The 12,835-nt window shown below is 33.3% G+C and overlaps 1 protein-coding gene across 2 annotated transcripts in view; it reads right to left on the reverse strand.

The window, feature by feature from the left end:
- Nucleotides 1-12,835, reverse strand: part of LOC111998942 (disease resistance protein At4g27190) — a 164,027-nt gene that overhangs the window by 39,548 nt on the left and 111,644 nt on the right. The window contains exon 7 of one of the 2 annotated variants that reach the window (XM_065775893.1): nucleotides 1,412-2,149. The exons of the other annotated variant lie outside the window; for it this stretch is intronic. Coding sequence (XP_065631965.1) covers nucleotides 1,412-2,149 — 738 coding nt within the window. The remainder of the gene's footprint in view (nucleotides 1-1,411; nucleotides 2,150-12,835) is intronic. 2 annotated transcript variants of the gene reach the window in all.

Here is a 12,835-nt window from a genome sequence, read left to right on the forward strand (position 1 = left end):
TGGGTCGCGCGCGACCCTGGCCGCGCTGCGGCGCCGGTTGCGCCGGCCTGGGGTTGCCGGCCTTCTCTTTTTTTTTTTTTTTCTGATGAGCACAGGTATTTCAGCATCTTTTTCTAGATTCTTTCTCTCTCTCTCTCTGATCTGAACTTTTTTTTTTTGGGTATTTTGGTTTGTCTCTCTGTGATTTAATTTTTCTTTTTTTTGGGTATTTTGGTTGGTAGATGAGGGACTTAGATTTTTTATTTGAAAATCGAGTTTCTGAGACTCGAGGTCCACGTAGACGCCACGTAGACGCCACATAGACCTCGAGTCTCAGAAGCTCGAGTTCCAAACTCGACTTTCTGAGACTCGAGGTGCTACTAATCAATATTGTTTCTGAACCGGGCTAATTAACTAAATAGTTATAGAAAAAAAAATAGTTACCCATTTCGTCCACTTTGTTTTTTTTTGAGGAGTTTTAACTTAAGTGACGCACGCGTGATCATTTTTTTTTTCTTTTAGCTCAAGTTGTTAGTATTTGATTAGACACGTGTTCTAATTCAATTGGTTAAAGTAATTAGGAAGTAGTTAATTCTCTCAAATGGCTAGTTTAGTTAGACTTAAGAAGGAACAGAGCCTCTGCAACAACAGTTAATTCACTAAAGCATTTTTGGTCACTCTGTTTTCTATACCAAGGAACAGAGCCTCTCATTGTCTTATAAAAAAAAAAAAAAAAAGCCTCTCATTGTAATTACATATACTCTCACAGAAATCCAATTTATAGTGAGAGAGTATTTTTAACAAACCTAAACCAAATTTTTTATTTGAAAATAGTGGCATGACAACTTGGCAAGCAATGAGAGGGAAGAGTCATCAAAAGATAAATTCATTATAAAGGCACATTATGATCCTGTCACATATCTACATTTTTTTTTTTTTTTTTGGAGTGAGAGAGGGGATTCTAAAAATGGAGTTTCTTAAAACATGAAAGAATAATGATTTTTTTAACTAACTAGGTTATAAATACAGGATACTCATTATTATTATTATTATTATTATTATTATTATTATTATTATTATTATTGGTGTTATTTCCCTTTAACTAGGTTATTGGACGTAATTAGGAAGCAGTAATATGAGAAGTGTTATTTCCATAACATTTTCACAACAAATCATAGGTGATAAGTTGCTATTGGTTCTAATTTGAATCTATAACTTAAATTTTTTTTTTGTCCTGTCATAACAACCAATAACATTTAGAATTTGCAGTGAAAATATTGTGTATGTAGCACTTTTCTAAAAATATACATAATTTAATCAAATTATTAAAAAATAGATGTAATTAAATGAATAATAAATTTCAAATTTGAGACCAATTTTTCTTATTTGAGAGGGATCAACTATAATTTATGTTATACCATTAGTCTCTTACCTCTTCAACCAAGAAAAGTGGTTGTTGAATGGATGTCTCTAGTTGACTCTGTTCATCTTGTTCTTGAATTCTATAATTTTTTGAAGCAAATGTCTGAATTTCGTTAGATCCAGACACCTCGAAGGTTTTCAATAACGGCCATTCCGAAGTATGCACCCCTCGGTAAAACCACTTGAGCTTTGACAACTCTCGAAGTATCAAGAGAGTCAATTTAGGGAACACGAATCTCGCATCTTCTTTTGCACCTTCTTCCTGTTCAATAATTTCCTCAATCCCACATTCGGCTATTCGAAGATCGTCCAATTGCTTGAGACATCTGGCCATGGAGGTTGGAAACAAACTTTTCAAACTCTCACATTTCCAAACACTTATTTGTTGTAGATTTGTAAAGGAGAACGTTTCCTGGGGGTCCTTATTCCATACACGCTTTAACTTCGGTAGACGATGCATAAATAGTTTTTTCAACTGAGTCACTGTTACTGCTCGGGTTTCCGTAACTTCTTGCCCTTCTAATTCAAATATTTCTTGTAGCGAACCACAATCCCCTACTACAAGGGACTCCAGGCTCTGGAACCTTGACAACATATTAACTTGGAAGATGTTCATAAGACTTTCACAGAATTGAACATCCATTGACTGAAGCTTCATATAAGAGCCAGGGGCGAATTTGTCATGCCATATAATTTCAAGGTTAGGCATATGGGAGATTAACAATGACTCCAAATTGGGGAATGCAACCTGCACGACCCATACCATGAGTTTTTGATAAAACTAATGAAAGACGCCAATGAATTCTATGTTTAGATAAAAAGGGTATTTATGGTTTTGCATACAAATTTTTGTGAATATGGTCCCAACATGTTAAAGGAATTTATCTAGATGGAAAAAAAAAAAAAAAGAAAAAAAAAAGAAAAAGAAAACGAAGACTTGAACAAAACTTAAAGAGTAATGAAAAATGTCACGAATCCTATAAACGATGTCAATGTATATAGGTCTGTAAGATGAAAATATGGTGGTTTGGAATTAAAGACAATATTAAAATACGTTTCTCCAAAAAAAAAAAAAAGATTGTCATTTTTGATTGCTCTGTTTACTACATAAAGAAACAGAGCCTCTCATTGTAACATATACTCACATTTTCTTCTTCAATAAAGATCACAGCAAATCTATTTAAAGAGACAGCATTTTTGACAAACCTAAAGTTTCATTTGAGGCAACTTGGCAAGCAATGTGAGAAAGGAGCCATCTAAAGATAAATTCATTAAAACAGCACATTATGATCCAGCCAAATAGTTAGGTTATAAATACGGGTTGCATCTTATTTTTATTCATTAATTTTTAATGTTTTAATAATACTATTTGTGCTATATGTTGAAGATGATAAAGCTAAACACACCCTTTCATTAAGTCTGAAGACAAAAGGCAGTCAGACGCATCGTTTCATTCAAGTAAATAGCTAATGTATTGGTATTGCTCAAACGGTGTCCTATTGAAGATTCAAGAATCAGTTGGTATTGGCGGGCTTTTTAGGTAGGAAGCTGTGATCAACCAACTCAACAAATTCCACCTTTCATGGATCTAATCCATAATTCCAAGGGTTCTGTTTTATTCAGTTAGGGAGATTTACTTGTATAAATACTGTATCTAGCACCAGAATGTAATTAAGCAAGATCAAATACAATTTCTCGTTGATATCTCTCTCTCTCTTTTACCCTTTTCTTCTCTCTCTGCAATTGTTTGTTGTTCTTCAATCTAGCTAAACACTGTTAGATTCTCTCTTTAGAATTTCATTGTTTTGGACTGTACAAACCTTACTTTCCTTCTTCCAAAATAAACTACACTTTCTCCCTTAAACATTGTTAAAAGTCAGTAACGAAAGATGATTAATTTAGGATTTGTGACAAATCTAGCTTCTTTTGTTTACCACCCAGTTGTTCTTCTCCTTGGCACAATACACCTTCCTCTCCATATAGCTCTACAGGAAATTTATCAAATATTTTTTACAGTGTTTATTCAAATCTGTCCCAGAACAGCCTCTAACTAGCCACCTACTTGTTCAGCCATAGCATAAGCATATATGTTAATTAGAGACCTGAATAAATTTCAATACCACATGCGTGGGTAAGTGTGATTCCAATTTTTGAATTCCTATAATCATCAAGTAACAATCACCTAATACTCAAGAAAAACCCAAGTATCTAATTCACTGAATCGTCAAAGCTTGTAAACCCGATATGCCAGTGGTTGAACCAACTTGATTTCCCCCTCTTTGTTTAATCAACCACCAGCTTTGGAATCACATCTATCTACACATCAAACTCACTCAAACACCTCTAGAAATCCGCCACCATCCACCAAACCCACATCATACAACCAAAGCTCACACCTCAATCCTCGAGGGTGGGAAAATCAAAATCAAAGAAAAGGGAAAGATAAAAAAAGGGGGGCGGGGGTTTCAATGTAAGGATTAGAGAGAGAGAGAGAGAGGGACTAGATTTCAGTCACAACCTCACAGGGGAAGATAAAAGTAACTAGAAGATGTGTTTTCAAGGGTAAATGATAATTTCAATTAGAAAGTCATGGTAAAAAATATAAATTTATTAATTTCTGGATAGTGACTTTTAAGTTTTAATGGTGTTAAGCTAACAAGATTTGAATTAGGTGCAATTTCCCCCTCATCACTCATAAAATATTTTTACCATCTTTACTTTTTTATCTTTTCTTTTTTTTACTTTTTAAATTTTATAACTTTTTTTATTCAATAGTTAAGATTTGGAAGTTTCTTCTCAGCCGTTGAGAGTTATTGCACCTAATCTCAATTCTGAGAGATAATAGTCTATTTTGAAGAGCATTCGTATTAGTTCGTGCAAAAATTTCTTTTTATTTTAGGATAAGAAATTACTTTTTCTATTTTACATTCTAACTTTTCAAAATAAACCCACATCAAATTATATATTTTACACTAAATCTCATTAAATTATCAATTTTCTTGATTTTTTAATTGTTTATATTTCTTCACACACAACAACCATTATCCTCTCTCTTCTTTCATCCTTAAGTTATGCAAAGAAAGAATAAAAAATAAATACAAAATTAATAATGATAGTGTAAATTTATACTGTTACTGTAGCAACTATGTATTTTTACACAACTTTATATGGTCTAAGATGGGTGAAGGTTGGACTTAGTTGGTTAAAATGTGGTTTTCTTTCTATTATACTAGTATTGATGCGAGTGCTCAAGGAAGTTTTATATACAATTCAAAATAATGAAAGAAGTCAATGAAATTTAGAAAACTTCAGATTAGGTTAGAGTAATTTTTTCCATTAAAATGGATTTGGCTATCTACATAAAAGCTAATAGGTGAGACCATACCCAATAGTCATTTAAAGTCTCATTAAAAATTTTAATTAAATAATAGGGGCGATTAAAATAAGTTTTAAAATTTTCAATATATTTTTTTTTATAGAAATAATCACAACATGCTGCTAACCCCGCAGCTGGAACCCTTTCCCCCTAAACCCTCAAACATTTTGTTCATAGTGTTCATAGTGTTCTAGCAAATTTTCAATATTTAAGTGTTCATTTGGTAACCTCTTATTTTTAGGTAGCTTATTATCATAGTGTTTAAATATATATATATATATAGTTTTTAGTAAATTTTAAGTTAAATGTGTGACAAAAAACCAAAAAGTAAACTTATTTTTTGAAAAATTAAAAGTTAGGTTATTTATTTTTTTTAAAAAAAGTTTAAAAAAATTAGACAAAAAGAAAAAGTCAAACTGACTCTAAATTTAGTTCCATAAATTTGGACACAAATAATTTTCAATAACCTCACTTGAGACACTTGTCTCTCTCACGTGTTCGAGGATTGTTTGACCAGGAGAAAGGTCATGTGTTTATTTTGTGACTTCCTATACACTTCAATTAACAGTAGATAAATGACTATCAATATTTTACCGGTATTAATGGTTCATGATTTATATTGCTATGGAAGGTGTAAAGAATTTAGCCACTGCTATGTGGAAAAAATTAACAGTATATGATTTCAATTAATTGATCATGCTATATGATTTTTAAGTTTCCCAAGTGCAAGATTCTCAATGTTTTCAAACTTGGGAACGCAACCTGCAGGTCCATCCTGTGTGTGCTATTGACATATCTAATCATAATAACAAACATAATAGAAAATAAAATATATACGAAGTAAAACAGGGGATAATAAAAATAGAATTACCTCTTCATTGAAGAGAGGTTGCATGGCAGTTTGAGAGATCTCCTCTGAATTCACTTCCTTAAGTTCTTTGCTCAATGTCATGCCTGAACTAACAGGTTTGAATATGAATGACTCCAATTTAGGGCATTTTTCTATCACCATATCCTTCAATGATGGAAATTTGATATTGCTTACTACGCAGAATCTTTTAAGGACTGGAAGATCTTTTAGAACCAGGTCTTCCAGTCGAGGGAACAACACCTTTGGAATTATTTCTTCTTCTCCTAAGTCTTCTGTGAGTAGCACCTCTTCCATTACCTTACAGTCCTCAATGTAAAGATATTTGAGCTGAACCATAAATCTCGCTGTAGAGGAAGACAGCAGGTATTTTAAATTGCCAGAGCCTTTTACGATCAACTTACACAAATTGTGAAATCTCGGGTCTGTTAATTTGAAAGAGGAAGTTGCCCGATGTTGGTTGTGAAGTAGTATCTCTTCAGAGTGTATAGAGGACAGTTCCAACGTTTCCAAGTTGGGGAACACAACCTGCAACAACAATTAATTATCTACTTCAGCAAACTTGTTAAAAGAAATGAAGAAAGCGGTGTCGTATTTGCCTAATACAACAAGGCCCAGACNCAAATAAAAAATTTGATGATTTCCTCAAATGAAATAACAATAATACTCTCTCACTATAAATAGGATTTCTGTGAGAGTATATGTAATTACAATGAGAGGCTTTTTATTTTATTTTATTTTTTATAAGACAATGAGAGGCTCTGTTCCTTTATATAGAAAACAGAGTGACCAAAAATGCTTAGTGAATCAATTGTTGTTGCAGAGGCTCTGTTCCTCCTTAAGTCTAACTAAACTAGCCATTTGAGAGAATTAATACTTCCTAATTACTTTAACCAATTGATTAGAACACGTGTCTAATCAAATACTAACAACTTGAGCTAAATGAAGAAAAAGATCACGCGTGCGTCACTTAAGTTAAACTCCTCAAAAAAAAAAAAAAGGGTACTCCAAAGTTTTCGACATGTTTTAGTCTGGACTTCATCACCGTTTGAGGTCTGGGCCTTGTTGTATTAGGCAAATACGACACCGCTTTCTTCATTTCTTTTAACAAGTTTGCTGAAGTAGATAATTAATTGTTGTTGCAGGTTGTGTTCCCCAACTTGGAAAGTTGGAACTGTCCTCTATACACTCTGAAGAGATACTACTTCACAACCAACATCGGGCAACTTCCTCTTTCAAATTAACAGACCCGAGATTTCACAATTTGTGTAAGTTGATCGTAAAAGGCTCTGGCAATTTAAAATACCTGCTGTCTTCCTCTACAGCGAGATTTATGGTTCAGCTCAAATATCTTTACATTGAGGCTCTCTTAAAATCAAAATATAAAATTAAAAATTAGATTACAATTTTATTTAACTATGCATTGTCTTATATCCAAAATAAAGTATCCTTTTCAATCGCAATATATTTTTATTTCTTTTTATTAATATTTATAGGTTCAACTATGATATTCAATTCTCTATATGAAATTAGCATTAATCTAGTTGGTATTATTTATGTATTTAATGTATTAAATTAACCTTAATTTGATTAGTATTAAATAATTTTGTTTAATTAATATTTACATATTAAAGGCCCCGCATAAATTTTTCGCCTTAGGCCCCAAATTATGTTGGGCCGCCCCTGATGGCAACTTGGCTAGCAATGAGAGGGAAGAGCCATCAAAAGAAAAAAAAAAAACCACAAAGACATGCATGAACAGAAATCAAAGACTAATGAAAATGTGACGAATCCTGTAAACAATACTAAGTATGACGAATCCCGTAAACAATACTAAGTATCTGCAAAATAAGTCATGAATATATATGCTTGCAAATCAGATGCAAGGTGGAGTTCAGACATGGTATACATTGAATAGCACTTGTGGATTTAAGTTTTATGCTTACCATGATTGCCAAATTTTTAATTTTTATAAGGATGCATGCATATAGAAGCTTAATTATGAGATTTTATTCATATTTGTTTTTGATAATTTTTTTGGGTGGAAAATTTTGCAGTTTTTGTGGAAAAAGTATTGTTGATAAGTTATCTAATGCAAGTTTAAAAAAAAAAAAAAAAAATTGGTTCAGTTAATCATTCTCAATATGACAATTTGCGTTTTGTTTATGAAGCATCTTTAAATAGGTATATTTTGATTTGATAAATCTTTATGAATATATCGAGATAAGCAATGTATTTAATAAAAAAAAGTTTATGATCATACTTTTCTACACTTTATAAGAGATAGAACTATAAGATAAGATGATAATATAGTGGTTTGTGATTAAAAACAACATTAAAATAGAAGATTAAAAGTTGAAACTGTTTTTTTTTTTTTTTTTTTTTTTTTTTTTTTTTTTTTTTTAAGCCAGAGTCTTTGAGGCTACGAACCAGAGTATATGTCCTATTTCTTGCTTCTTCCAGTGTACTAATGCCATGAAATAAACGCAGCCCAAAACATTTTTTTAATATGTCTTCATAATTATTGGAAGAAAAATATTGATGTTGAGCACAAAACAAAAAGAACGATTTGAGCTCTGTACTTTCAAGGTGATTGTAACTCAACTTTATCGCAGAATATATAACTTCCTGCATTCTTTTCTGGTTTCGAGGGGCCGGCCTCCGTAGTTTTTGTAGGGCATCTTCCCATTCAAACAAACGCTTGTTTTTTAATGCCTTTGCAACTGTTACAAGTGCGAGAGGTAGACCTGCACACGCCGTGGATACCTCAATTGCTTTAGATCGCAAATTTGAATCTACGAGAGAATCACCTGACAACCCTGACAACTTCTCAAATAAACACCATGCTTCTTCTTTGTGTAAAACTTCAAGTCCAAAATCCTTTTGGGTGCCCATCTCAGACGATAATACATCCTTATTCCTAGATGTTAACACTACTTTGCAACCCGTACGAGGAATTCCTATTTCATCCAAATCAAGTTTCTCCCATATATCATCTAAGATAATAAGTATTTTCTTATTGTTGTCTTCTGTTAACATCACCCTTAGAAGATCTGCCCTTCCTCTTGGAGTTTCCTTATCAAGCTTTAGATCTAGTTTGTCAGCGATTTCTCCTTGTATTTTTTTGGATCTGGGCTCTGCGTCACGGTTGCTATAGCTACCTCATCGAATAACTTTTTTTCCTTGACTTGCTTAGCAATTTCGCTCACCAATGTAGTCTTTCCCACACCCGGCATCCCCCACACCCCAATCATGTTGAAATTAGCATCTCCCAATGCCACCATAAGTTCCTTCACTGTTACCATTCTTGACCCAAAGTTCATGTAATCCATATGGAAAACCTTATTAGATCTCCAAATTTTCAAGACTTCATTGATGTCTTGCACTATCTTCTTTGCTTTCTTACTTTGCTGATGTCGTTGCTTCAAGTTCAGGCATATCGCATAGGAACACCTCATCTTTGATTTTTCTTCATCTTCAATAACTTGCTTGGCCTCTCTCATAATCAAATCCGCATTTTCTAACCACTAGTTAAAATCAGTTTCAATTTCTTCAACGTTTCTTGTAGCAGCATCAACCGAATGCGGCAGTGGCACCCTTTCTCTAACGTCCCTCAACTTCTTTACCTGTTCCTTCATATTCTCAATGTTGCTGCTGTAGTGAAACAAATAACCTAGCCACTGTCCAATTGGTTTAACCAGTTTCTCAATGAGCAACTGTCCAACTGGTTTAACCATGTTCTCGATGAGCCACTGGCTAATATACTTGACAATTTCTTCTGAAACCATAGTAGAAATCACAACAGTTATAGCGACAACCACACTAACAATGGCCATTCTCGTTTCAATATCTTTCTCTCCCCTTCTCCCTTTTGTTTTGTTTTGTCCTTTTTTTTGGGTGGTGTGCGTGGAAGTAGCTTCAAACTCAATAAGGAAATTACCTCTCCTTAGGATATTGATGGACTGGAGCAAAGAGGCTACTGGAATGAAACTGGAAAATGAAATCAACTTAGCAAAGCAAAAATGGAGGCCAGAAGCACAGGCCTCTATTTCAATAAGAGTGATAAAGAAGCAAGATTGGGAGCTTGGAGTACGGTACTAGAGTAAAGATGGCAAAATGACCGAGAAGTACAAATAATGTATCATGGAAGTGAAAGGACAATATGTATATATCTCCAAAATGGAACAAATATGACAGATCGACCACACCAATCACAATTTAGATCTTGACTTTCACACGAATCACACCTGAATTAATTGCTTCACCAGCCATCCAGATATGCCTTTTTTTTTTTTTTTTTTTTTTTTTTTGAGAAACCAACACACATAAGGGAGAGAAAAATGGGTTCTAATATAAAGGCACACCACAACTCCACTCAAAAGTCATGGTAACTTTTAAAAGAAGTTTTTGAGTGGAGTTGTGGTGTGCCTTTGTGTTAGAACCCATATTCTTATCCATAAGTTTGATCGTTACTAACTTTTAGTAACGCGTAATTCATATGAAAATTTTATATTTTTTTAGAAATAATAATTTTAAAATTTGTTATTGTATTAAAAAATAGTTATTACACCAATTTTAGAAAAGAATAAGTATTTCTTACTTTAGAGAATGACTATTATTATCACCACACACATTTGGTGTGATGATCACTTCACAAATATAAGTGCTTCTGGAGTGTGGGATAAGAGTTCAAATTTCTAAGAAGAAATTTTACATTCATACATTAAGTTAGAATAAAATTTCTATATTATAAAAAAAATAGTAATAATAATAACTATTACTAAAGAATAACTATTATATATTAAAGTGAAAACAAATATCCAAATAATCATTGCATATAAATAACCATTTCAGATCTATTAAATACAAAACACCGACCATCAATTTGGGTAGTAAAGTACTAGTAAATCTGATCCCTACCAGGAATTTTGTTTTGAGAAGGATCCCTACCATGAATTTATAAAGCAAAGATAAGATAGATAGTAGAAGCCCGTACCTCTCTTTACTCTCCTGCAGAGTGCAAAGCAAAATCAGTCACNTAGATGTTAACACTACTTTGCAACCCGTACGAGGAATTCCTATTTCATCCAAATCAAGTTTCTCCCATATATCATCTAAGATAATAAGTATTTTCTTATTGTTGTCTTCTGTTAACATCACCCTTAGAAGATCTGCCCTTCCTCTTGGAGTTTCCTTATCAAGCTTTAGATCTAGTTTGTCAGCGATTTCTCCTTGTATTTTTTTTGGATCTGGGCTCTGCGTCACGGTTGCTATAGCTACCTCATCGAATAACTTTTTTTCCTTGACTTGCTTAGCAATTTCGCTCACCAATGTAGTCTTTCCCACACCCGGCATCCCCCACACCCCAATCATGTTGAAATTAGCATCTCCCAATGCCACCATAAGTTCCTTCACTGTTACCATTCTTGACCCAAAGTTCATGTAATCCATATGGAAAACCTTATTAGATCTCCAAATTTTCAAGACTTCATTGATGTCTTGCACTATCTTCTTTGCTTTCTTACTTTGCTGATGTCGTTGCTTCAAGTTCAGGCATATCGCATAGGAACACCTCATCTTTGATTTTTCTTCATCTTCAATAACTTGCTTGGCCTCTCTCATAATCAAATCCGCATTTTCTAACCACTAGTTAAAATCAGTTTCAATTTCTTCAACGTTTCTTGTAGCAGCATCAACCGAATGCGGCAGTGGCACCCTTTCTCTAACGTCCCTCAACTTCTTTACCTGTTCCTTCATATTCTCAATGTTGCTGCTGTAGTGAAACAAATAACCTAGCCACTGTCCAATTGGTTTAACCAGTTTCTCAATGAGCAACTGTCCAACTGGTTTAACCATGTTCTCGATGAGCCACTGGCTAATATACTTGACAATTTCTTCTGAAACCATAGTAGAAATCACAACAGTTATAGCGACAACCACACTAACAATGGCCATTCTCGTTTCAATATCTTTCTCTCCCCTTCTCCCTTTTGTTTTGTTTTGTCCTTTTTTTTGGGTGGTGTGCGTGGAAGTAGCTTCAAACTCAATAAGGAAATTACCTCTCCTTAGGATATTGATGGACTGGAGCAAAGAGGCTACTGGAATGAAACTGGAAAATGAAATCAACTTAGCAAAGCAAAAATGGAGGCCAGAAGCACAGGCCTCTATTTCAATAAGAGTGATAAAGAAGCAAGATTGGGAGCTTGGAGTACGGTACTAGAGTAAAGATGGCAAAATGACCGAGAAGTACAAATAATGTATCATGGAAGTGAAAGGACAATATGTATATATCTCCAAAATGGAACAAATATGACAGATCGACCACACCAATCACAATTTAGATCTTGACTTTCACACGAATCACACCTGAATTAATTGCTTCACCAGCCATCCAGATATGCCTTTTTTTTTTTTTTTTTTTTTTTTTTGAGAAACCAACACACATAAGGGAGAGAAAAATGGGTTCTAATATAAAGGCACACCACAACTCCACTCAAAAGTCATGGTAACTTTTAAAAGAAGTTTTTGAGTGGAGTTGTGGTGTGCCTTTGTGTTAGAACCCATATTCTTATCCATAAGTTTGATCGTTACTAACTTTTAGTAACGCGTAATTCATATGAAAATTTTATATTTTTTTAGAAATAATAATTTTAAAATTTGTTATTGTATTAAAAAATAGTTATTACACCAATTTTAGAAAAGAATAAGTATTTCTTACTTTAGAGAATGACTATTATTATCACCACACACATTTGGTGTGATGATCACTTCACAAATATAAGTGCTTCTGGAGTGTGGGATAAGAGTTCAAATTTCTAAGAAGAAATTTTACATTCATACATTAAGTTAGAATAAAATTTCTATATTATAAAAAAAATAGTAATAATAATAACTATTACTAAAGAATAACTATTATATATTAAAGTGAAAACAAATATCCAAATAATCATTGCATATAAATAACCATTTCAGATCTATTAAATACAAAACACCGACCATCAATTTGGGTAGTAAAGTACTAGTAAATCTGATCCCTACCAGGAATTTTGTTTTGAGAAGGATCCCTACCATGAATTTATAAAGCAAAGATAAGATAGATAGTAGAAGCCCGTACCTCTCTTTACTCTCCTGCAGAGTGCAAAGCAAAATCAGTCACTAGACTTTTTTTTTTTTTTTTGAGAGAGAATAAC

The sequence above is a fragment of the Quercus suber genome, unplaced genomic scaffold (assembly GCF_002906115.3).
Source record: "Quercus suber isolate HL8 unplaced genomic scaffold, Cork oak 2.0 scaffold_121, whole genome shotgun sequence".
NCBI classification, from domain to species: Eukaryota; Viridiplantae; Streptophyta; class Magnoliopsida; order Fagales; family Fagaceae; genus Quercus; species Quercus suber.